The sequence below is a fragment of the Spermophilus citellus genome (assembly GCF_964194105.1).
Source record: "Spermophilus citellus genome assembly, chromosome: 3".
NCBI lineage: Eukaryota > Metazoa > Chordata > Mammalia > Rodentia > Sciuridae > Spermophilus > Spermophilus citellus.
This window is the reverse complement of record NC_138184.1, coordinates 145,683,964-145,711,001: the sequence shown is the minus strand read 5'-3', so window position 1 is coordinate 145,711,001 and position 27,038 is coordinate 145,683,964. Positions and strand designations below refer to the sequence as shown.

General features: G+C 41.4%; 1 protein-coding gene across 2 annotated transcripts in view; it reads left to right on the top strand.

Annotated features, from left to right (window-relative positions):
* SNX10 (sorting nexin 10) overlaps positions 1–27,038 on the top strand; it is a 65,893-nt gene that overhangs the window by 20,390 nt on the left and 18,465 nt on the right. The window contains exons 1-2 of one of the 2 annotated variants that reach the window (XM_081285424.1): positions 693–753; positions 17,204–17,247. In XM_081285424.1, coding sequence (XP_081141550.1) covers positions 17,224–17,247 — 24 coding nt within the window. In that variant the 5' untranslated portion in view covers positions 693–753; positions 17,204–17,223. Of the gene's footprint in view, positions 1–692; positions 754–17,203; positions 17,248–27,038 lie in introns of those variants that run through there. The other variant, XM_081285423.1, reaches the window with a different exon arrangement.

The window sequence follows — 27,038 nt, the reverse complement described above, 5'->3', positions numbered from 1 at the left end:
AATAAAAATTATGAAACCAAGCCTGGTCATTGGACTGATAAGCAGATCCTGAGCCCTCAAGAACTTGAAGGGCAGGTAGTAAATATCATTTTCTTTTTAAAAAAATCATTTCTTTTTTGTTGTGCTAGACTGCAACATCTTGTTTATGGGGCTGTGTTTTCAGAGGCTTGTCCATTCTTAGAAAGGACTTAGTGCTTCTACTGGGTCAATATTTTATATTATGATACTATGTGATGGTTCTGTATGACTTGCTTAAAACATATTGCTTACAGGTGGCACATGCCTCTAATCCCAGCGGCTCAGGAGGCTGAGACAGGAGGATCATAAATTCAAAGCCAGCCTCAGCAACTCAGTGAGACCCTGTCTCTAAATAAAATGCAAGGCAAGAATGTGCCAAGGGATGTGGCTTAGTGGTTGAGTGCTCCTGAGTTTAATCCCTGGTGTCCCTCCCCATCAAAAACCCCATATTGCTATAAAACCCTGGGGCTTTCCCTGTGATGCAGACTTGTTGTGAAATGCTGAGATTTAACAACTATTTTTGTTTCCTTTATTTCCAGTTGCTTTCACTTTCAGAGTTGAGTACAAAAAACATAGCCTGTGAACTGCCTGTGATTTTGCCTCAAGTATTTTAAGAAAAAAAGATTTGAGAGGAACAGAATTATAGATTTAAAGAGCAGGAAGAACAAAACAGAAAGAAGCAAGCAGAATGGATTAGAAAAGCAAACAAAATTGTACGAACTGGGTTGATGAACAGTAAATAATTTGTACGTTTCAGTGCACAGAAGGACCTGTAGATACGATCACGAGAACATTTGTAAGGAGGAGTCAAATCTTGAAACAAAAGCATTCTTTTTTTTTTAAATAGATTGACTCTTATTTTTTTTTTAAGAGAGAGTGAGAGAGGAGAGAGAGAGAGAGAGAGAGAGAGAGAGAGAGAGAGAGAGAGAGAGAGAGAGAGAGAGATTTTTTTAATATTTATTTTTTAGTTCTCGGTGGACACAACATCTTTGTTGGTATGTGGTGCTGAGGATCGAACCCGGGCCGCACGCATGCCAGGCGAGCGCGCTACCGCTTGAGCCACATCCCCAGCCCCTTTGTAACTTTTTTTTAATCACAAAATATTTGATAGTATTTTTAGTTGCAAGATAGCTAATAAAATACCAGATCAAAGGAGTTTATTTTTCTATTAGGAAAGCAATTGTAAAAAGAGATGCTTCCTTTTTTACAGATAGAGTTGAAGCTGTCAAATTTGAGATTTTGATGTTTGTATCAAATTATATTTAGACTGTGTCTTTTTACTTGTGTAATATTTTACTTGGAGTAAAAAAATGAAATTTCGTTCCTTCACAGCAGATTTTTGGGTTCTTGGTCTAGCTTAAGAAGTAAATTGACATAGAATCACATGATTTCAAACCTGAAAGTTACCCGAGATTGTCGAGAAACCCAGGGCCATTGCTGGGAATGATGAATCATTGGTGTAATTACATTATCCTTTAACTATAATGGTTTGCTTTGTATTAAGTGACCAAAGGGAAAGAAAGCCCTCCTCCTTATTTCTTACAGCCTTTTGGTCCAGTGGGGAAAACAAATGACAAACAGGAATTCTTTTTCTTTTTTTTTTTTTTAACATAGTAACAATCATTAGCAATGGTAATTATTATGTGCTTATTAAGAGCAAGCCTTTTGGGCTGGGGCTGTAGTTCAGTGGCAGAGCACTTGCCTAGCATGTGTGATGCACTGGGTTGGCTCAGCACCATGTAAAAATAAACAAATAAAATAAAGGCATGCTTTCTATTTATAACTACCAAAAATTAGGAAAAAAAATAAAGAGCAAGCTTTTAGTCTAAGGTATTTTTTTATTTATTTGTTCCTTAGTAATTACATAGCGGTAGGTTCTGTTGTTAATCAGATTTATAGATGAAGATATTACGTATGTGGAGGTTAAGCAGGTGGCCTTGGGCACTTGGTAGGATTTGGCTCAGGTGGCATGACCCCAGAGACCATCCCTCACACTGCTCTCCTTCAAATGTGAATGTGCTGCCCTGTGTCACCACTGTGAGTTTTGTACTTCGAGATCCCCTGGGCATTCTCTTGCCCCTCTGCTCAGCTGGCATTGTGCCTACACATGGGTGAACCCTGGGGGCTGTGCTTCTTTAGCGTAGTGCCCTAAGCTGTCGGTGATTTCTGAGCATACATTAAACCAGTGAACAGGGCACCTACTATGTACCAGGTACTATTACAGAGGCCAGAGATCTAAATAAATAAGGGTAATGAGGAAAAGTTGTACATTTTGGAGATTGCAGTTTGGTGGAGAGGTAGACCCAATATTCAATATTTACTAGAATGGGGGTAAAAATAGCACTGTGCTCAGAGCTACAGAGGAAGGTGGTGCAGGGGAAGTGCACCTCAGGATTTGTCCTCCTTGGAGGGAATTAGGGCATTCTCTTCTGTGATAGTGAGCTTATAACTGAGTCTGTCTGGCAGGTGACTAAAGGTAACTAATGACAGATGGGTTTGAATTCCACCATTGCCCTTGAACAAATTGGTGACCTTGTGGAGGTGACCTTGAGCAAGTTACTCCACTTTTCTAAGTCTTAATTTTCTTTTCTGTAAATAGGGAAGTTGTTAAAAGAGGCACATACTCAGCATGGGGCTGACCAGTAAGTGGCAGATACTTTTATTACTGTTTGTGTTTTCCATTCATGTTACTTGAAAATTCACAAAGACACTGACTTATATCTTCTCTTGTTCTGCAGCTAGAGCTATTAAATAGCTGGGAATAATTAACTTGAAAAATGGAAGCCAGGTGCTTGAGCCAGGTGCGGTGGCACATGCCTGTAATCCTAGCAACTCTGGAGGCTGAAGCAGGAGGATCACAAATTACAGCCTCAGCAATTTATTTATTTATTTATTTATTTAATTTTTTTTTTAAAGAGAGTGAGGAGAGAGAGAGAGAGAGAATTTTTAATATTTATTTTTTAGTTCTCGGCGGACACAACATCTTTGTTGGTATGTGGTGCTGAGGATCGAACCTGGGCCACATGCATGCCAGGCGAGCGCGCTACCGCTTGAGCCACATCCCCAGCCCCCAAGCCTCAGCAATTTAGCAAGGCCCTAAGCAACTTAGTAGATTAGACATGGTCTCAAAATAAAAAATAAAAGCTGGGCATGGCTTTTTTTTTTTTGGTAGTGGGGATTGAACCAGGGTCCGGAGGCTGTCAGGTGGATTAAAGCCAGCAAGGCCCTAAGCAACTTAGAGAGACCCTGTGTCTAAATAAATAAATAAATAAATAAATAAATAGGGTTGGGGATGTGGCTCAGTGTTAGAGTGTCCCTGGGTTCAATCCCCAGTACCATTAAAAAAGAAAAGAAAAGAAAAAAGAAAGGAGAAAAGAAGGCTTGAAGGGAGATTTCATGATGGTCTTCAAACAGGCCAAGTGTCCTTAGCATCTTAGACATGAGAAAGGTTCTTTCTTTAAATTTTTTTTTGTAGTTGTAGATGGACAGAATGCCTTTATTTTATTTGTTTATTTTTATGTGGTATTGAGGAATAAACCTAGTGCCTCACACATGCCAGGCAAGCGCTCTGCCACTGAGCTGTAGCCTCAGCCCTGAGAAAGGTTCTTATGGAGTCGTTGGTGTGAGGTCACATTCAGAGTGGGGCTATCTTGGAAGCAGTTGTAATACATCTGGAATATACTAGAATTTTAAGACATGGTGGAATTACATCATATTTCCTACATTCTCCATGGCAGTGCATCATGAATAGTAGGCTAATGCATACTTTCTGTACCAGTACTGTGCGCTTTTTGCCAAGTGATTTTTTTCCCCACATGTATGGTTTTTTCTTATGGCTAAATGTACAGAGATCCCTGTGCATCTGTTAAAAAAGACACTTCTTACTTTTTTTGTTTTGTTTTTATTTTTGTTTTTGGTACCTGGGATTGGACCCAGGGGCCTTACCCATGGAGCCACGTCCCCAACCCTTTTTATTTTTTATTTTGAGACAGGGCCTGGCTAAGTTGCTTAGGGCCTTGCTAAGTTGCTGAGGCTGACTTCAAACCTGAAGTCCTCCTGCCTCAGCCTCCTGAACCACTGGGATTACAGGAGTTGCATTACCACCCCTGGTTTATTTCTTTTTAATGTGGAAAAAAAAACAAAACATAGAATTAGCCAGCTGGACTATTTAGATGAGCAAAATTTTGTTGGCAGTGTCCAAAGCATCACAATCAATAGGCAATCTACATATGCTTTTTCTCTCTGTCAGGTCTATGGGGTGTTGACCTTGGCCACATCAATTCACAGGGCTTCTTCACAGCCTGTTTGATCTTTCACATCTTCAGTGAACAGAAGTGTGTTGTTGTCCTCTTCCTTCCTGGCTGGTTCCGGTCAGGGGAGCTTGTCTATGGCATCCTAGGCAAGCCTGTTTCTCCTGTGGACTCCTCTGTGGGCATCTGGACTGCCTATGGAGCCACAGTGTTTTGGGCCCCTGGAAGGTGGGTGACATGAGGATCTTTTTGCAGCTATGGATGCCTTTCAACACTGCCTTCCTGCCCTTCAAAGCATTTGCTTTGGTTTAGGCATTGGCAGGGGCAGGAACTTCCATTGTTGCTTTCAGTTCCATCTTGGTGGGAAAAAAAAAAAAAGAATTCTTCTTGCTATTTCTGCACCTTGCTTCCTGTGCTAGTAATTTAAGTTTTTCAGGTCAACTATTATTCATTGCCCTAAACCCATTTGGGAACTACTTCAAGCCCATCTGGAAGCAAGGAGAAGATAAATGATAAGTAAATAATAGACTTAAAGAGAGTGAAGGCAAGACGGGTGGAGTTGGAAGCTGTGGCTGTTGGTATCTGGTATCACCAGACTTCCATTGGGCTGGGCTTCTCTCACTTCTGCTCCATCTGGGTTTGCTCTACAGATTTTCGAATGCCAGTCCTGCTTCAAAAATTAAGTGTTGCTTTTGATCTGAACTGGGGGGAAAAATACATCCTGATGTGCCAGCGAAGGCGGGGAAAAATGTCAAAAGCTGCTAGAGGGAGGCAGGCAGGGTTCACTTCCCCAGCCTGTTGCCTTTTCTAGTAAATGGTTTTTCCTGATTCAGCAAAAGAGGAGTAAAGATGACTCTGTTTCTTTTTATGTATGTAGATGTTATTTGTATTTTTTAATTTATATTTTAAATAAAAAAGGTAGTATATATATATTTTTTAAAGAGAGAGTGAGAGAGGAGAGAGAGAGAGAGAGAGAGAGAGAATTTTTTTTTTTTAATATTTATTTTTTAGTTGTCGGCGGACACAACATCTTTGTTGGTATGTGGTGCTGAGGATCGAACCCGGGCCGCACGCACACCAGGCGAGCGCGCTACCTCTTGAGCCACATCCCCAGCCCGGTAGGATATATTTTTAAAAAGCTGCTAATCATCCAGGGATTCATAAAGTAGCAACAATGAAAGTCCCTCCCTCTCTGTTGGCTTTGTCATGTATCCTCCTGGGATCTTTTTCTGTGCATATGTGGGCAGGTAAGTGGGTCACGTGTCACGTGTATGTACAGACTTTCTCAGTGGAATGGCCCTACCTGTTGTTCAGCAGTTATTGTTTCTACTCTGTGCATGTGGCCCCCTTCCCATCTCAGCACTAAGATTTACCCCTATCTTGTGAACTACAGGGTGTTCCATGCCTGGGTCCTACTTGATTTAATCATTTTTTTATAATAGGCACTTGGTTTGCCTAAATGTTGTGTAAAGCCTTACACACAGGTGACTTTGCTCCCAGGGCAAAGAATATGCAAGCTCTAGACTCTGGGGTCAGTTACCCTGTGTCCAGATGTGGTGGCCTGTTTCAGATGGGGTCTTCAGTGCCCGTTTCCTGTTCTGGGAGGCAGGTGGAACAGCATGTAGCTCAGAGCCCTGAGCCTCAGCAGAGCTATCCATGGGGATGATGATTCTCAAAAGATTTCATCGTTTCCAAACTCATGAAGATAGCAGCTTGCTAACCTTGAATCTGCTTCAGTCCAGATGTGTTTCACGGAGATCTCTTCTTTGCCAACTCTGCTCCTAGAATGAAGCCAGTCTTGGTTTTTATTCCTACTCTTTAGTGCCTTTGTTTTCCTGCAGTATTTTGTTAATCTTTGGACTTTGCACTGCTGATGAGATCACAAGATTAGCTTTTTTTGAAAAAGACTGCCTTTGGCTGTGTTTCCTTTGGTCAGCTGTGTGGCTACTTCCTGCTGAGCCCTTTCCTGGTCAGCCTGACTGGGCTGAGCATTCTTTCCAGGTGTCAGGCAGACCCTGGAAAGAACAGTTTCAGCATGGACAGAATGCCTGGGGTTTCCTTGAGGCATGAAATGAATCACAGACCAGGAGGTAGTGAGTGAACCCTGCTGACCACTCAGTACCCTTGTGACCTCGTAGTACTTTCCTTTCTGTGTTTCGTGATGACTTATTAGTTAAGGGGCTGAGCAAGTCATTAAGTTTTTTTCAGTTATATTTTACCAAGTGGTTTCAATATTGGGCTCTGGCATGTCTTAAGCCAGGCTGCCCTTTGTCAGATGCATTGCCCATGGCACTCTTCCTCTGTTCCATCTCCCATGTCCTTCCCACCCTCCTCAATGCCACGTCAGACATCGATAATTGGCTGAGCATGCCCTGCCTCAATGAGCAGGCACGTGCTCGGGATCTTCCTAACACTCCAGACAGCCAATACTACCAGACTGGAGTTGGTACAACGAAGGACCCAGGAAAACCCTGTCAGAATCCACATTCTGGGAGAGGATTCAGGGAGTACGGAGATGAGGGGCACTCAGATTTGTGGGCTTTTTGAATTGCTACTAATTAAAAAAGAAGATTGGGGGTCTTGTACAAGATAACTATTTTTTTGATTTTTACATAAATGATAAAACACCTGCCTATCTTTATCAGATATGTGCTCTGTTATTTTATAAAATAATATTTTGGTACCCCTCCCCAACAGGAAAAATATAATCTCAGAATAAAGTTGAGTCCTTTAAATTGAGAGATTTAAGCTTTATAAGAAGTTTACCACATTGTTTTTCTTTTCCCCATTTGGCTGTGGGCCCTTAAAGCCTTGGTCATGGGTCTAGGAACACTTGTGGTAAGATTCAGATTGCTGGAGGTTTTTCCTTTATATTATGGGGTCCTACAAGGCATGGGAGAATGTGGCCTTGGAGAATGGCTATAATCAAGCAGGGAACTCTGGAAACTGTGACCATTTTTCTCCTTAGATTTTCATGAATAAAGAAATTAGGGAAGCACTCCCAGGCCCATGGTGACCATCTCCTGTGACTGGTAAGATTAGGATCCTTCAGGTTCTACATGACCCAAGGCCTTGTTTAGCTGGCTTTGCAAGCTTGTTCTGTTTTGTCTTTCCCAAAGTAATATGAACTGTTAAAGCTTTGTTTTCAGGATCTGTTTTTTACTATGAAACAAAATTAGAGAAATTTTTGAAAAATGTTGTAAGTAGTTTTTTTTTTTTTTTTTTTTAACTGAAATTGTATTATTAAAAATAAATGCCAAGCGGTCAGGGTGCAGATATTTATCTCCAAGACCTGTGGGAGAGGTTGTACCATTTAGTTAATGGAACAAATCAGAGTCCAGAAGAGCAATGTATAGTGTTTGAATAGCCAGCAGCATAGGAGGCTCAAAGAATGGAACAGAGTTAGGTGGCATTAGGAGAGAGGATGGTCAGATGTTGGTGACCAATCAGATTTGGAAAGGATGGAAAAGAAAAGAGTTGATGACAGCTTTCAGGATTCTTTCTTGAATTACTGTGTAAACCATTTTAAAACGGTGATTTTTAGGGCAAGGTGTGGTAGCACATGCCTGTAGTCCCAGTGGCTTAGGAGACTGATGCTGAGAGCCACAGCCGAGTCGGAATGGCCCCTGGCATTTTGCCAATAGTATTGGTTGAGAGGCAAGCCATTAAGATGATGCTGGATTGATTCGGTTGTATATTAGACCTTTACTGTCCGCCTCGGCCTGCTACTTTGGAGTTCTCCTGGGGATTCCTGGAGAGTTCCCATTGGTTGGGGAAGTGCAGGAGGAGGGATTTCCGGAAGAGGAATTTCCGGTTGTTGGTTCCTGGAAGAGCCCCATGGCGTTTGGGAGAGTTGCCGGGGAGCGTGTGTGGAGTGTGCTGGTGGAGTTCAGAAATAAAGTTTGTTCCTGCTTCAGTGGCTTGTGATTTGTGCCCAGCCAGACTGTGGCAGACTGAGGCAAGAGGATTATGAGTTCAAAGCTAGCCTCAGCTATTTAGTGAGACCATAAGCAACTCAGTGAGACCCTGTCTCTAAATGAAATATAAAAAAGGGCTGGGGATCTAGCTCAGTGGTTAAGACCCTTGGCTTGAATCCCTGGTACCAAAAAAAAAAAAAAAAGTGATTTTAGGTTGTGGTAACATGCATCTGTATTTCCTTTTGGTGTGGGTTCTGTTTACAGTGTTTCATATAATTAGAAAAAAGGTCTTTATGTGCCATTCGACTCTTTCCTACAGCTCAGGGACATCCCAGGAGAGGTGGGCACGTGAGACTATAAGAGCCATCCGGGTGTAAATTGTGGGGTCCCTTGGTTCCCCTATCTTTCTGTGTCCTGACTGAAAACCAGAATGCCTTGAACTGCTGTGTGACCTGGCCAGCTTCAGGTGTCTGGAGCCCAGGATCTCGCACTGATAAAGAAATTGAGGTTGTTACCCAAGGCACTGAAACTGGCTCTGGGCTAAATTCCTTACATCCTCCTATTAAACTCTACACCCTGACCCTGTTGCTGAGGACATTTTCTCTCACTGTAGAACAGCCCTCTGACCATTGCAGTGACACTTCAGCCTTTCTGTAAGTAACTTCACCTAAAAAATGCTTTACCCTGATTACCTTGGCAAGAGGCACTGCTCTCTGTAATCCCATCGGACCTTATCTCAGGGAGGTTTGGGCGCTCCCTTGAGGGAACTCCCCTGTAGCCACTTTCGGGGCCACTTTTGCTAGCTATGGGTTTGTCAGGACAAAACACGGGCACAAGAGAAGGAAAGGGTGGAGAAGCCAGGGCCTAGCCGAGACAAAGCTGCCGAGAGGAGAGTGAATGTGGGCACTTGCCAGCCCCCGGCTCTCAGATGAGAATTCCTGAGGCACAGCAGAGGGAAGGGTTGGAAGAGGAAGGATTCAGGTGGTGATGGGAGAACCCGAGGGTTGGGTCATCTCTGGAGAAACTTCAGCTTGGCCAGACACTGTGACTCTAAGGAAGGGGGTGTTCTGTACACTAGGCCCAGACATAAAAGGGACAGGCTCAGGGTTTCAGGTAGCACTTTTTGAAAAAACAGCTTAATTGAGCTGTCATCCATATACCAATACAATCCACTCAGTCATTCAGGGTACAGTTCCGTGGTTTTGGGTATATTCAGAGATATGTGCAACTATCACCAGTCCATTTTAGAATATTTTCAGTATCTCAAAAAGAAACAACTCTGTACTTCTTAGGTATCACTTCCCTGTCCCCCTAGGTTCCTGTCTCCTCCCCAGCCCTAGGTAACCCGTGTTCCACATTCTTTTTCTATATACCTCTATTCTGGACTTCATGTGAATGGAGACTGACGTATGGATTTCTGAGACTGGCTTCTGTCACTTAGTGTAATGTTTTCAAGATCCATCCAAGTGGTAGCATGTATCAGAATGACATTCTTTTTATTACTCAGTAATCCATTGTATGCATAGACTGCATTTTGTTTATTTGTCAGTTGATGTAGTTTGGGTTGTTCCTACTTTTTGACTGTAATAAATTATGCTGGCATGAACGTTCACAAAAATAAGTTTTTTTTGTGGGAGCTTGTTTTTATTTCTCTTGGATATATACCTATGTGTAGAATCACTGAAGTCAAGTGGTAATCCTGGGTGTACCAGGGTTGAGAAATGGCCGGACTCATTTCCAAAGAGGCTATACCATTTTTTATTTCCACTGAGGGTTCCAATTTCTCTATGTCCTTGCTAACATTTGTTATTAGCTGACTTTTTTTTTTTAAGAGAGAGAGAGAGAGAGAGAGAGAGAGAGAGAGAGAAAGAATTTTTAAAAATATTTATTTATTTATCTTTTTAGTTTTCAGCGGACACAACATCTTTGTTTGTATGTGGTGCTGAGGATCGAACCCGGGCCACACGCATGCCAGGCGAGCGCGCTACCGCTTGAGCCACATCCCCAGCATAATTAGGTGACTTTTTGCTTCTAATTAGCCTAGTGGGAATGAAGTGGCATCTTATTGGGTTTTTATTTGCATATCTCTTATGATTAATAGGGTCAAGCACTTTTTTTTCTGTGTAAGTAAGTTCGCCTAAAGTAAGTAAGTATGCCCCCTGGGGATTGAACCCAGGGGGCACCACTGAACCACATCCTCAGCCCTTTTTATATTTTATTTAGAGACAGAGTCTCACTGAGTCTCTTAGGGCCTCACTAAGTTGCTAAGGCTGGCATTGAACTCATGATCCTCCTGCCTCAGCCTCCCGAGGCGCTGGGATTACAGGTGTGCACCACCACGCCTGGCCAATCATTTTTATTTTATGTTTTTATTTTGAGACAGGGGCGCAAAACCTCAAAAGCTCATCTGTGGACTGGCTTCCCTGGAGTCCAGCACTCACTTACCCTGATGCCATCATCAGTGTCTAGGGAGGGTCACACAAGGAGGGCTCCTGTATAGCTGTGCCTGGAACTGGATCCTGGCCTTGGGAGCTTCCCCAGAGGAGATCTGGGAGGACCCAACCTTATTGCAGACCTGCACAATGCAGTGCAAAGGGCATAGGTGGTGTCCAGAGCTGAGGTGGGAAAAACTGGCCTGAAATGAACTTTGAATTTAAAGTAACCTCACCCATGGAAAATCCTTATGACACAAATGTGGGAAATCTGTGAATTTTCGAAATTTAAATAGAAAAATAGCTGAACATTGTAGTAGGAGGTGAAGTACAGAAAGAATGAAATTAACCAAGCTACTCTTCTTTTCTTTTGGGAGCTGTGGGGTGAGGGGTGCAGGGAGGTTATAAAAGTAATCGAGCACAGTAGGTTTCACTTTCTTTTTAAAAATGTTTTCCTGACTTTAGAAGTAACAAATGCATTATCTTTTGAAAAATGTAGAAAATAAAAAAAAGGTCTTAATTCCACCATTCAGAAATGATCACTATTAACTTTGTCATGTATAAGCTCCCATTCTTAAATAAGTAAATAAATGAATACAGATTTGAAAAAGTCACTTAATAATACTCTTGAATTATATTAATAATTTACTATTATTCTATAACATAACTTACAGTAGCTATAAGGTAGTCTGTTATATAGCTGTACCATAATTCATTTTTTAAAATTCATTTATGGACATTTTCATTTCCATTTACTTTCTTTATTTTTTTAATTAATTAATTATATTTTAGTTGTAGGTGGACACAGTATCTTTATTTATTTATTTTTATGTGGTGTTGAGGATCAAACCCAGTGCCTCACACATTCGAGGCTGGCGCTCTACCACTGAGCTTCAGCCCCAGCCCTCCATTTACTTTCTTTCTTTTTTTTTTTTTTTTTTTTTAAGAGAGAGTGAGGGGGGTGGGGAGAATTTTTAATATTTATTTCTTAGTTCTCGGCGGACACAACATCTTTGTTAGTATGTGGTGCTGAGGATCGAGCCCGGGCAGCATGCATGCCAGACGAGCGCGCTACCGCCTGAGCCACATCCCCAGCCCCTCCATTTACTTTCATTTAAAAAAATACACTACATTGTGTAGCCAGGCATGATGGTGCACACTTGTAATCTCATCGGCTCAGGAGGTGATCCTGAGTTCAAAGTCAGCCTTAGCAACTTAGCAAGGCTCTGAGCAACTCAGCGAGACCCTTTCTCAAAATAAAATATAAAAAAAGGGTTGGTGATGTGGCTCAGTGGTTAAGCACCCCTGGGTTCAATCTCCAGTATAAACAAAACAAAATAAAACCACATTTTTTTTTTTAGAATTTTTAAAATATTTATTTATTTATTTATTTATTTTTTAAAGAGAGAGTGAGAGAGGGAGAGAGAGAAAGAGAGAATTTTAATATTTATTTTTTAGTTCTCTGCGGACACAACATCTTTGTTGGTATGTGGTGCTGAGGATCGAACCCGGGCCGCACGCATGCCAGGCGAGCGCGCTACCGCTTGAGCCACATCCCCAGCCCATAAAACCACATTTTGAACATTCTTTTATGTAGATATTTTGTACATGTTGCCCTGATTTTTTTTTTCTTAGTTTTCAGAGGTCAAAATATTGAGTTAAAGAATAAAAATAATTTTGAAATGCTTTTGAAATATATGGCTGAATTATCTTTCAGAAGTGTTGAAACAGCTCACATTCCTATCAAGAGCATTTAGTTCCCATTTCTCACAGTCCTTGCCAACAGTGGATATTATGATTAAAGAAATCTCTAATTTTAAAGACAAAATGATGGTATCTTGTGTTTATCTGAACTTCTATTAATAGGAAGGTCAAATGTTTAAACAGATTATTAACCCTTTTTTCAAAAACTTTAATTGTGGTAAGAAATGTATAACCAAATTTACCTTTTTACACATTTTTTAAAATTAAAAAAATTTTTTTATTTTTATTAAAAAATTTTTTATTAGTTGCTCAAAACATTACAATGATCTTGACATATCATACATTTGATTCAAATGGGGTATGAATTCTTATTTTTCCACGTATACAGATTGCAGTATCACATTGATTTTACAGCCATGTTTATACATACTGCCATACTAGTGTCTATTTTATTCTGCTACCCTTCCTATCATTTTACACGTTTTTAAGTATAGGGTTCAGCAGTGTCAAGCATTCACATTGCTGTGCAACAGATCTCTAGATCTTTCTCTGGATAAAATAAAACTGAGCCAGTAAACAGGAGTTTCCATTTCTCCCTCATCTCCAATCCCTATTTGCTCTCTATTTATATGAATTTGACTATGCTAAAATCCTCTTAAGTGGAATCATAAAGGATAAGTCTTTTGGTGATTGGATTCTTTCATTTAGCATAATATCTGTAAGGTATATCTGTGTCATAGCACATGTCAGAATTTCTTTTTAGGGCTGAATTTTCCATTGTGTGTAAATGCCACATGGACGCTTGGGTTACTTCCACCTCTTGGCCATTATTCTGCTATAAACATGAGTGTACACATCTCTTTGAGATCTTGCTTTCAGTTTTGTTAGGTATGGATTTAGGAGTGGGATAGCCAGAATGTGTTGTAATTCTACTTTCAATATTTTTAGTAACTGCAGTACTATTTTCCACAGCAGCTGTACCATTTCACATTCCTACCAGCACAGGGGTTCTGATGTCTCCATATCCTCATCAACACTCATTAATTTCTTTCTTTCTTTTTTTTTTTAAGAGAGAGTAGAGAGAGAGAGAGAGAATTTTTAATATTTATTTTTTAGTTCTCGGCGGACACAACAACATCTTTGTTGGTATGTGGTGCTGAGGATCGAACCCGGGCCGCACGCATGCCAGGCGAGCGCGCTACCGCTTGAGCCACATCCCCAGCCCTCTCTTTTTAAAAACAGTAGCTATCCTAATGGATGTGAGGTGAACTTTCATTTAGTTTTCTCTCTCTCTTTTTTTTTTTTTTTTGGTACCCGAGATTGAACTCAAGGGTACTTACACTGAGCTACATCACTAGCCCTCTTAATATTTTATTTTGAGAGAGGGTTTTGCAAAGTTGCTTAGGGCCTCAATAAATTGCTGAGGCTGACCTCCATGTTCCTCCTGCCTCAGCCTCCCCAGTCAAAGGGATTACAGGTGTGCACCACTATGCCCAGCTCATTTAGTTCTGATTTACATTCCCCTCATGTCTGGTGATGTTGAGTATGTTGGCATGTGCTTATTGGCCATTTGTGTATCATCTTTGTAGAAATAGCTATTCCTTAAGTGAGTTTTTGTGCTTTCTTTTTGAGTTTCACCTTGTTAAAATGACAAAATTATAACAGATTTAGTTTAACAATCATGAATGGGGAGCATCTCATGTAAAGATTTAGAAAAAGCCCTCTGATGAGCCTCGAAGAGGAGGCTGGCTTTACAAGCAGCAGAGAGCTGAAGAAAACAGAAACAAGGAACAAAGTGGATTGATTGTTTCAAAGTTACTTTCCCAATAGGGTTAAAACTGAGTGGACTGCTGCATCATGCCAGCTCAGGTAGACAGCCCCTTCTGATTGATGGCTGTGAATCTCCTGTTTTTGAACACTATCCTGTTTCAGAGTTCATTTGGACCCTGTGGCACTTAGCAGGGTGACTCCATTCTGGTTTGATTGGTTTGTTGGGCTCAGTGCAGGAGCTCAGTCCAAATCAACAGCCTCTTATATAACTTGTGTTTAGCCATCTTTTGTTGTTTCTTCTTTTTTGTGGGTTGATAACCTTTGCTCACTTCTTTTTTTTGTTGTTGTTGTTGGGGTGGGGAGGGTACCAGGGATTGAACTCAGGGGCACTCAACCAGTGAGTCACATCCCCAGCCCTGTTTTGTATTTTATTTAGAGACAGGGTCTCACTGAGTTGCTTAGCACCTCACTGTTGCTGAGGCTGGCTTTGAACTCACAATCCTTTTGCCTCAGCCTTACAAACTGCTGGGATTACAGGCGTGTGCCACTCACTACACCTGGCCTTTGCCTACTTTTTACAAAAATATTTTGGTATGGATTTGTATATGACAAAGATTAATAATTAAAAAATATTAATCTTTGTTATATACTGCATTATTTTTATTATTTGTTTCTATTTTGAAACATGCACCAATTTAAATTTTTATGTGCTTATATCTTTCACTATTTCCTCAAAAAGTTTCATATTGATTTTCTGTTTATGTCAGGGTGGGGAGTTGTTTACTAAACATAGTACTAGGACCTGATTCCTCTGTGTGTCCCAGGGGCCTCTGTGGGGCCCTTAGTGCCTTGGGCCATCTCCCAACGGAGGAAGATGGGCACGATACCAACTTCCCAGCATGGCCAGACTTTCCCCTCCTGGGCAGTGAACTAGCAAGGCCCAGGTATGGACAGAGCACATACCAATGTACTCTGGAGGAACCTCTGAACAGGAACTGGGGACAGGGGTGAAGAGGTTTGCTTTTTGAAGGGTAGGTGATAAGCTTCTGAGGACTCCAAATTAACACAGCTTTTGGAAGCCCCTGGAAGTAGCCACCTTTCTCACCCCATTTTCTTAGGTCCTTCTGAAAGTAGCCTATACTCTTCAGCCAACTCCTCACTCAGGTCCTCTCCTCAGTGCTCCCTGAGGTTCCTATCTCACCCCATCTCTCTCCTGAATACCATGACTCCATCTGTTATTTTCTTGTAAAATAGCTGTTAGTCAGCTGTCATTGTGACAAAATACCTGAGATAGATAAGTAACATGAAAGAAAGTTTTTTTTTTTGTTGTTGTTGTTTTGCTCACTTTTCCAGAGGTTTTAGTAATGGTCAGTTTGTAATATGGCTTTTGGGCCTGTGGCAAGGAGCACATCGTGGGGGAAATGTGTCGGAGAGGAAAACACTCATTTTATGGTGGCTTAGGAAGAGAAAGAAAAAGAGGAGGGGCCATGATCCCCGTGTCCCCTCCAAGGGCATCTTCCCAGTGACCCAACTTCCTTGCATTAAGCCTCACCTTCTATAGGGTCCACCATCTCCTAATTCCACCACCGGCTGGAGACCAAACCTTCAACACGTGGATCTTTGGGGGACATTTAAGATCCAAACTATAGTAATAGCTTTCTGTGGAGGCAGAATTGTCATGGGAAAGGAACAGGGTAGGTGACTGATGCTTGGGCAGAGTTGTCCCATGGTGGAGTCTCTTCAACATTAAAAAGGTAATGTGCTGTCACGATGGCTATAAGACCAGGGTGAAAGTGCATTGGAGGAGGCAAGGTCAAAGCAAGATGGCGAGACATGGAAAGAAAGACAAGAAAGATGCCATGTTTGTTCTCTCTCTGTTCTGAGGCTCAGGCCCCAGTTCTTGGAACCTGGCCTATATCCAGAAGGTATACAGGGTCAAGGGCTTTGTTTAAGGATTGACTATTCCTAACCGCAAAGAAAAGAAAGACGCAAAAATTGTTTCCTTAATAAATATACTTGTCTTCCCTATCTTACAAAGGCCCTCTCCACCATGAGGCAGGGTATGGATCCACCTCTACCTTCTGTGTTGGGTGAGGAAAGCTCATGCCCTATGGGGAGAATGAAGTTCCTAACTCTGAACCATTCGTTCATATCACACCTTCACAAGGGCAGCCTCAGGCACTGGAGGGACCAGAGTTGGGATGCAGATGGGCTTAAGTAGAAACTAGACTTGAACTTGCTCACTCACTTGGAGACCTTAGGCAGCTGAATCTCTCTGACCATCCATTTTCTTATCTGTGGAGTGAGGATACTCACCCTCACCCCCTAACAGGATGGTGGTGAAGTTCAGTTACATAAAAAGCATAGATCTTCTCTGTTGGGGAAATTCAGTCAAATGGGGAGACAGAATATACAGATCTCATGATGTTGTAAGAACAAGTACATATGTGTGGATAGAGGGAGGGAATTAAATTTTTAAAATCAGGGATTGATTAGGGGTTAACTCCAATGAGCTTATGTAATAAACGGGGTTTAAATATCAATAGAACAACCCCAGGGACATACGGGGTCCAGAATCAAATTACAGGCTGGCTGTGTTGACTGGTAGGTCCTAGTCAAGGTCCTCTCACCCCTCTTTGGGCCCCACAACATCTCATCTGACATTTGGGGTAGTTTAAGTGTCACAAAAATGACCTGGTCTTGGATGGTTTGAGTTTCCTATAAAAATACTGGGGCTTTTCCACAGGGTGGATCTCTCTGGGTATCATTTCCTATTCCTTCCTGTCTGTCTCATTGCTGCCTACTGGCACCCCTTCCCCAAATCTCATGACCCCCCACTCCCCAATATCTCTAGCCTCCCTCAGTTCTCTAAGGCTCTGACTCCAGCCTGATTGGCCTTGCAGTTTGAGGATCTGTCATTATCTGACTGCCTTGGTCTGGCCACGGTCCACACTCCCATGCCCAGTGTGGACTGACGTTCATCAGATCAGCAGCAGGTGAGAGCGAGGGAGGAGCAGAGATTCCCCTGTGAGGGTCCGAGGGAGGCCACAAGAGGCATGTCTACTCCTGTGTGGAGGTTCTGTATCACTAGTGTTGACATTTTATTTTTCAGATTGATTGTGTCCTGTGAAGATGTTTCCAGAACAACAGAAAGAGGTATGTTATCATAAATCTGAATATAAATCACCTATGTGATTTGACGCACTGTAGGTTAGTGCTTCATTCATTAACAATAAACCTGTGGCTTCTCAGAAGAGGGCCGATGGAAGAATTGATGACCCACCCTCCTGTACGCTCCCCACCATAGGAGCATCTGTGACCTTCATATTTTGGTTCCAGTGACAAAGCTGCAGAGGATTTCTGCTGCCCACTGCTTGTTTTGTGACTCAGAACTGTCTCCCTCTGGTCTGCCTTCTTGGTTTTCTACTCTGTTGACTCATCCCTGAATGGCGCCCACCTTTGGGAAACAACTGGGGGACTCTGCCATTAGTTTCAGTTTTGCTCTGCCTGTTACCTCTTGGACCTTGGTCCTCCCCCTTCCCCTCCCAGAGCTCAGGCAAGGCTGTCCTTTCCAGAATGTAACTCCTGAGCTTTCATCTAGGTGTCAAGCTAGCACTTGACCTCTAGGACCCATCATGAATATCAACAACTGAGGATTCTCAGGTCCCTTGTATAAAATGGCATTGTTATAGTTAAAGCTTTGTCCCGGGGTTTCATAAACTGACTTCCAGACCATTCACATATAATCGAATCAAGCCTTTATTGAAGCACACTAGTGGTGACTGACTAGAACATAAAACTGTTCCCCTGATCAGCCCCGAACAATTGCAAGGGGGCTCCTTATAAGCCTGAAAACCGCAAAAGGGATATTTGGGGGTCTAGCCAATGCAAGCAAGTCAGGTTACAGAAGTGGGAGAGTGCGGTCAAGCGGTGGGAAGCCTAACCAATCACAGTTAGCCCAATCACAGAAACAATGCCCCATTAGGTAGTTCCGTGTTCTTAAAGGTTTCTATAGCAAAAGGAAAAGAACTTCTTGCCCCAGTCAAGACCCTTCTCCTTGGCATAGTTGTTTTACAGAATGGAGTCACAAAACAAAGTGGAGTCACATTTGCTTTTACTGTCACAGCTTAGTATTTGCATATAACCCATATACATCCTCCCATGTTTTAAACATCTCTACTTATAATGCCAAATGCAATGTAAGTGCTATGTAAGTAGTTGTTACACTGTATGGCTTAGAGACAGATGATCAGAGAAAAAAGTCTGGACGTGTTTAATAGAGATGTAGAATTTTCTTATTCCAATATTTCTGATCCATACTTGATCCCACAGATATGGAGAGTGACTGAGTCCCATTGAGAGCCAACTGTACCTTTAATCTCCATTTCTTCTGGAGGTCAGAACAGATATAGCATGGCCCAAAGTACGTGTGGTAATCATGTTGTTAGACTGTCCAGTGGCCAAATCCTGAGGCAAACAAAGTCACTTGGGCAGGACTCCCCAGGTCTAGAGACTACCGTCTCCCAGTTGCCAGGGAGTCCAGACCTCCTTAGATAGGGTGAGTTCTTTGTAACACATCTGCACAGGCCTCCCAATACCAGGCTGGCTGTCCAGAGGAGTGGGCTTGGGGCTGGGGATATAGCTGAGTTGGTAGAGTACCTACCTTGCATGCACATGGCCCTGGATTCAATACCCAGGACTACAAAGAAAAAAAGAAGAAAGAACCAGGGGAGTGGGCTTGTGCCCACCACCAACCCTGTTCCAAAGGTACATTTAAAAGTTTTCTTCCTGGGAGGTGGGGTGAGGATGGCTACCCTTGAAAGCAGCAAAAGGTTTTTTTTTTTTTTTTTTTTTTTTCTGATTATAAGCAACTTTGGTGGGGTGGGAGAGGGCTTGGTTTAATCACATGATTTCTATTATTGAGTCACTCAATGAGCTGGGCATGGTGATCCATGCCTAGAATCCCAGCAGTTTGGGAGGCTGAGGCAAGAGGATTGCAAATTTGAGGCTAGCTTCAGCAACTTATTGAGGTCCTAAGCAACTTAGTGAGACCCTGTCTCAAAAGTAAATATAAAAAGTGCTGGGGATATAGCTCAATGGTAAAGTACTCCTGGGTTCAATCCCCAGTACCAGAAAAAAAAAAAAAAAAAAAAAAACCCAAATCACTCAATGACTAAAAACCAGACATCAGTTTTAGTCGCCTACATAAAGAAAGTATGTTTTTGCCCTTGAAAATGGCCATTCTTATAAATATACATTAATATTATCCCACATATTAATATTACAGCATAAAGGAATTTTAAGATGGAAAGTTTTTTTTTTTAAAGTTATAGAGGGACATAGTATCTTTATTTTGTTTATTTATTTTTTTATGTGGTGCTGAGGATCGAACCCAGTGCCTCACATGTGGCAAGGTAAGCACTTTGCCACCAAGCCACAACCCCAGCCCCAAGATGGAAAGTTTTTAAATGGAAAAGGAAAAAAATACTGCAAGCAGAAAGAGGTATAATGTTCAAAAATTTACTTTAGCTTCTCAGCAAGAAATGAAATGCACCAAGGCTAGATCCTGGATGTACTATAATTCACCACCCATCCTTCCATTTCTACATATAGCTGGAATGATCTAACCTCTAATCCATGTTCTTAGAGCAGAGCCAGAACTTGGACACGTGGCTTATAAGCCCTGCAGGGCTCAAGTCAGATTCTTTCTCCAGACTTACCTCCTCCTGCTCCCTATTCCACACCAGGGCCCTTCTTACTCCTTATTTTAGAGTTTATTTTGGAGCCTGAATGCTCTATGTACTCTTGTCGCCGGGATTTTCTCAGATGTTTTCCCCACTCCTGGAACTATCTTTTCCTTCAGTTTCCATAATGTGGTGACCTGTGAACGCCTCCTTCTCCTTCAGGCCTCAGCTTAGAATCAAGGAAAGGCTTTCTATGGTCTCCCTTACCTCCCTGCCTACCCTAACAGCATCCGATAGTCAATGCCTGTTAGAATAGGGGAGGTTTTGGTTGAGCCTTTCAGTATCCTAGTGGCTGATTGTTGTTTAGTGGAAAATAAGTCAGGTTCCGCCTTATCACCCATGTAAGGATCAAATGCAATATTACTGATTGTTGTAGAATCTATCCCAAGGATACAGTATTTGCATAGTTACTCTCCACTTAATACCCATGACAGATATTACTTATGAATCATGAGGTTGGCCTGTGGATTAAGACCTATTTGCCATCATTGTTCAAGATTCAGATAGTCTGACATTCAGATGGTTCTACATAACTGGTAGTGCCAACCTAGAAGTTTGGTGGTTTTTTTTTTTTTTTTTTTTTTTTTTTAAAGATTTGGGAAATGCAGTCTTTCTTGTTAGAACAGCTTTATTACTGTAATAAATCTAGGGAGAAGAGAAAAGGGAGTGAGAGTCTCCCTTGTTAGTTAAACACGTTCCATTTGCACATTGGTTTGAATTCCCAGGAGAGCAGTATCTGAGCTGATGGATCTTCCCCATAAAAAGGCCTTGGCATTGGGCCATTGTAAAATTAAAATGAATTCAGATTCATTCATGCATGCAACTTTAATTTACAATTAAAATATTATGGTTACATATTTTAATAAGAATAATTAGATGGACTCAACTGAATCAACTCTTGTGTTTAATGAGACAGAACCCAGAATCCAAATGGAAAGGCAGGTGGCTGTGACAGGAAATACGTTTCCGACAGCATCTTTTGTGGAGTCAGGCATTTTTGCTCTTTTTATTTTTTAATGTCCAGAATGAGCAGTTTGATTTCTTTGCACTACTAAGAGCCCTGGTCCCCAGCCTGGTGGAAGCTCGTCTTCTGCAATGTGTGAATGAACAGCTTCCTCCCTCAGGTCACGGTCTGTTTCATGAAGACCAACATTCTGGCCTTGAACCTGGTAGGCCGCAGCTCCTTCACGAAGGAACTAGGCTTGCTCCTCTCTGGGCTGAGACCTGAAGGGTGGCTGAAACCCCATCCTCTGTGTCTGAGTTCATGGCAGGGGACAGATCATCTTTGTTCTTCTAGATCATGATGGCTGCATTCTCCTTTAGTTTTTGCTTTTTTTTTTTATTGGTTGTTCAAAACATTACAAAGCTCATGATATATCATCTTTCATACATTTGACTCAATTGGGTCATGAACTCCCATTTTTACCCCAAATACAAATTGCAGTATCATATCAGTTACACACTCACGTTTTTACATAATGGCATATTAGTGACTGTTGTATTCTGCTACCTTTCCTATCTAGTTTTTGCTTTAATCTTTTTTTTTTTTTCCTCTCCTTTTAGGATGAGGATTTTTTTCCTCTTTCAAAATGCACAGAGTCCATACTGGGAATAACAGCAGTTACTAGTTATTGGCACCAACAGTTCCTTGGCAGGAAATACCCTGAGTAGAGCAGGCCTGAATGGGCCTAGGGGAGTTCCATGCACCGCTGGGACCCCACCACTGAGGCAGGAGATAGGGTGATATGAGGGAGACAGGAGAGATGTGTTGCCATCTCATTTTGGAGGAATGACCTCTAGGGATAATGTTAATGTATTTAAGATATGCTTATGTTGACCTACGGTGACAATTTGGACTTGCTGTAAGAAAGCTGTCTTCACCCTCTACCTGGTGCTGTAGACTTAATCCAGGGCCTCAGACATGCTAGGTGGATGCTCCATCACTGAGCTACAGCCTCAGCCTCAAAGCATGGTTTTGATATTGGGATACTAATTGTAAACAGACTAGGCTAAAACCAATAAATATCATTAAAGAATAAAAATTATCTCCTCGTGTCTTGTGATACTGAGGATTTTGAAGGGAATCAGCAACAACAACAAAAAAGACAAACATCCTTTCAGAGGGCTGGGAGTGTAGCTCAGTGGTAGAGCCCATCCTAGCATGCACGAGGCCCTGGGTTCAATCCTCAGTATTAAAAACAAAACCAACCAAACAAAAAGCCAGTCTCTCACTCCCTCAAACCTAAATTTGTTCTTTCCTTCCCATATATTTTCTTCTCTGCCCCTCCCTCCCCCTTTCTTCCTTTATCTGTTTCTTCTGGTTCTCAGTCCTGCTGTTATACCCAGTTATTAAGTTTTCCCATTAAAAAAAAAAAAGTATGGTTTCCATAGCAGGGAATTCACAGTCTTCTATAAGAAAAGAAAGCAGCTAGACATATTATTCCTTCTGAGTACACAGCAGGTTTCAGAGAACACTGCAGACATTCTGAGCATGAGGTTTGTTAGAGTCACTCAAGGGCTCCGCTGCTTTCTGAGCCAGTCCCAAAGAAAGATCTTTCTTTCTTTCTTTTTTTTTTTTTGTTTTTCCTTCTTCCAAATTTTTAAAAGATTTGATCACTACAGAACATTTTTGGAACAGTATTAAGGAAAAAACAGAAGTTTGGGTTATTTCTCTCTACTCTTTTGATAATATGTATATGTCATTTTTAGAAAACTGCGAGCATAGAGAATTTATAGTTTAATACCTCACCCTTCCAGCTGAGCATTCACATAGATTTCAAGGAATACTTGGCCAGTGATGATTAAATTAGAAGTATCTTTAAAAAAAAGAAAAATTAGGGCTGGGATTGTGGCTCAGTGGTAGAGTGCTTGCCCAGTCTGCATGAGGCACTGGCTTTGACCTTCCCAGCATCATATAAAAAAACTAAATAAACAACATCAACAAAAAGGTATTATGTCCATCTGCAACTAAAAATATTAAAAAAAAGAAAAAATAGTGAATATAAATTCATCTTCACATTTGTTAAACTATGAAAAAAAGAAACTTTATATTTAGAGAAATCGGATAAACACTGCCTTAGCCAGGTGATCAAGGTCCACGTCAGCCGTGGAGTCATGGTGACGACGGCATGCCCCCTCCGTACGACCTGATGAAAACAGTACTTTTACTCTGTGGTCTTTCAGACATCCAGAACCCCCCAGTTCAATCCTCAGACAAATGCCAAACAAATCCTAATTCAGGAACAATCTTCTAAACATCCTGGCCAGTTCTCCTCGTAATTGTCAAGGTCATCAAACACAAGGAAAATCTGAAAAAGTGTCCCCGCCAAGAGGAACCCGGGCAAACATGATGACTAAGTGTACTGAGGTCTCCTGGGTGGGAGGGGCGGAGTTTCAAAAAGCATTTTGCTTAAACTGGCATTTTATCTAATAGCACAGTAGATAATCCTTCCCCCCAAACAATGCAATTATAGTGAATTTGGACATTGCCTCGTATTTACCGTTGCTTAAAGAACCACGTTTGTGCGTATGGGCTTTGAACAAGGCACACTTGTGTTCGACACCTAGCTCAGCCTTAACTGGTCATTTGATTTTGGGCCAGTGCTTGAGCTTTAGAAGCCTCTTTTTTTTTTTTTTTAAATCTGTGAAATTAGGGCGATAATATTGCTGAGCATTTAGGATTGTTGTAAAGATTAAAGGAAAATGTTTAAGCAGAGTGCCCAGTGCATGTCAGTACTCTGTACAATACAGTTTTTCTTTATTATTAGTTTCATCTCACATCGAGGCTATGAGAAAAGGCAAATTAGAAATAAAGGTTGAACCTGGGTTGGGGCCACCAACACAGAGTGGTTACTGCCAAAGGACACAGGAATGAGGTTTTCGAAGGGCCTACTTTCTTCAGAAGCCTGTTTTCACAGGGGGAACAGGAAGGATCAGTTAGTTTAAATTTTTAATTCTACTCTTCCTGGCATTTTCTTTCATACCCAATATAGTCATTAGGCCCAAGAAGTCATTAAAGTGTTTAATAAGGTTATTAAATTGACTAACTGCTGCTGCAGAAGCCATTTCCATAGGAAATCCATATGATGGTAGGTATGGAACTCTGGGGCTGTCCTCTGTGGCTGACAGGCTGTCAACATTCCCTTGAAGGATGGTGGGCAGGTCGTGAGGGATGCGTCTAATTAAGAGATTATAGGTGAACCCCGGCTGCCTGGCTGGGCTGTTCTTAGCTGGAAGTGTAGTGAAACTTCACTAATTCCTACTAATTGCAGAGTGGGGGAGGAGAGGCCCATCTGAATTATAGAATATTTTAAAATAAATGTACTTTTATTACATTCAAAGTACATATTTTAACTCCAACTAGGCTAATGAATTGTTGCCTGGTACACGTCTTAGGGGACCAAGTTACTGAAGATATCAGAATGATTTTCGATTATTTCTATGTAAATAGGCATTTCTAGAGTTCTTTAGGGTGTTCGAAACCAGTTTGTTCTCATAGATCTTAAGCATTGCTCTGGTAGCCTTCTGCTGTTAATTGGCACACTCTTAGAGGAAGAGGTTTGTTAAATTAAGATAAACTTTAAACCAGCTGTGAAATAACTTATCATTAATACATGGAGTCCAAGAACCCATGTGGGTGAGGTTTTTATTTCAGCAGAAGTTTAATTTCTTTTTTTCCCCCTCGAAGGCGATTTATTTGTTCCTGCAGGTTTTCATTTATTCATTAACTGAAATTAATGGAGGACACTGGATACATTAGATACTCAAGTTTCACAAGACAGCATGAGCTGCTCTGTAGGAACATAGCTTCTGATAGAGGAGACCTACAGGTGATCAGAGTACAGGACAGCAAGGTGTGGTGAGTAGGAACTGAGCCCAAGATAGGACGTTAGGGGCTCAGAGGAGAATCAATGAATTAGACCAGGACAGTCTGACAAGGGTTTCCAGGAGTGGTGACTGAGTTGCATTGGAAAATGAATTGGAGTTAGCCAAAAATAGTAGAAGAGAAGGTTAAAAAAAAGGGGGTGATGGTGGGGAAGGCTTGTTCAGAGGCATGGAGGTGTGAAGTGGCATGTTGTGTGTGATGTCGAAAGCTTAGCCCTTGGGGCTGGGGTTGTGGCTCAGTGGCAGAGCACTTGCCTAGCATGTTTGAGGCACTAGGTTTGATCCTCAGCACCATATATACATAAATAAAAAATAAAGGTACATAACAACAAAAAAATATTTGGAAAAAAAAAAGGAGAGAAAGCTTAGCCTTTGAGATAAGTAGTGGGGAAGTCCTGAAAGGTGGTGTTTGTCTAGCTAAGGTGTTTGAACTAGATCTTGAAGATTATGGGAGAGTCTTTGGTGGATTTTACACAGGGAAATGACATCATCAGATGTGTTTTGGAGGGTACATAGGATATGGGCCCAGAGATCAATTAATGTTGGGCAAGAGGTCCTTGAACAAAGGCAGAGGTAGAGGAAATGGAATTGTGGGTAGTTCCATGGAGGGGAATCTTAAGGCCTTGGTCAGTGTGGATTTGAGGGGGTGAGTCAAAGAGAGAAGTCTGACTGGGATTGTTGAGGTTGTTCTTCGATGAGGTGAGGAACAGAATGATGTTTATGGTGTTTATGACACTGAGTGTTTATGGGACAGACGGGTGGTGCTATGAGAGCTACAAGCTCATGCAGGGTGGTTGAATGTGTTTGGATGAAGTCACTCTAAAATTGCAACAGGTATAAAGAATAGCAGGCTGGGACGGTGCATTGGGTATAGTAATGTTTCAGGGAATAGAAAGGGAAGAAAAGTCCACCATCCACAAAAGAATAGTGATATTTAGCATTCAAACCTGGGGCCTGGGGATGTGGCTCAAGTGGTAGCGCGCTCGCCTGGCATGTGCGGGGCGTTGGGTTCGATCCTCAGCATCACATACAAATAAAATAAATAAAGATGTTGTGTCCACCGAAAACTGAAAAATAAATATTAAAAAAATTCTCTCTCCCTGTGTTCTTAGAAGACCTTTTTCCCCTGTATGGATTTAAAATATTCATTCAATGTACATTTCCTTATGAAGTTTGTCTCCAACCAATTCGAATATAAAGATTAAAGTGATAATAAACGTCTGAGAACACACTGAGAAGAGGAAGACATTCTTTACTGTAATTTGTTACTGTTTTGTCCATTCCTCTTTCAAATATTATAAAGTGTCTGGGTGGAATAAGTACTGTGAAATCTTTAGTTAACTCTTAGATATAACTGTCTTTTTTTCTGAAAAATCATGCTGCTAGAGTATTTGCTATTGGGTTTCTTTTTTTTTCTGTTTTAAATATTTTTATTGAAATGACAATGAAATAAAAAAGAACAGTAACCATTTTAATCAAACTCTTGCTTTACAGATATAAAAATATAACCAAAACTTCAAACCATTTCTTTTATACATTTCCTATAAACAATATCAGAAAAATTCTCAAAGCCAAACTGTAAATGGTACTTGGAGTATACCATGATGTGAATACAGTAATCAAAAGTTCTTCTTTTGTGGTGCTGGGGATTGAACTCTGGGCCTCTCATGTATGCTAGGCAAGTGCCCTACCACTGAGCTCCACCCCCATTCAAAGGTTTCATTTTTTTAAACATTGATTTTTCCTTCAATAAAACAGCATAACCAACATATTTGGGGGGGGGGGTACTGGGGATTGAACCCAAGGATGCTTTGCCACTGAGCTACATTCCCCAGCATTTTTTATTTAATTTCAAAACAGGGTCTCACTAAGTGGCTTAGGGCCTCACTAAATTGCTGAAGTTGGCCTCAAAGCTGCAATCTTCCTGCCTCAGCCTCCCAAGTCACTGAGGTTAGACGCGTTTGTCTGCACTTGGCTGTTAATCAACATACCTTCCCAACTTTATTCTTAACAATTCCTGGGATTAAAAAATACACCTAACTTGGCTTAATTTAGATTTATAGGTCTTAGTATTTTTTCCCACAAAACAGGTTTGATACTTATGAGCTAATATTAAAATGCATTTTATGGGGCTGGGGATGTGGCTCAAGCGGTAGCGCACTCGCCTGGTATGCGTGCGACCCGGGTTCGATCCTCAGCACCACATACCAACAAAGATGTTGTGTCCGCCAAGAACTAAAAAATAAATATTAAAAAAAAAAATTCTCTCTCTCTCTCCCCTCTCTCACTCTCTCTTTAAAAAAAAAAAATGCATTTTAT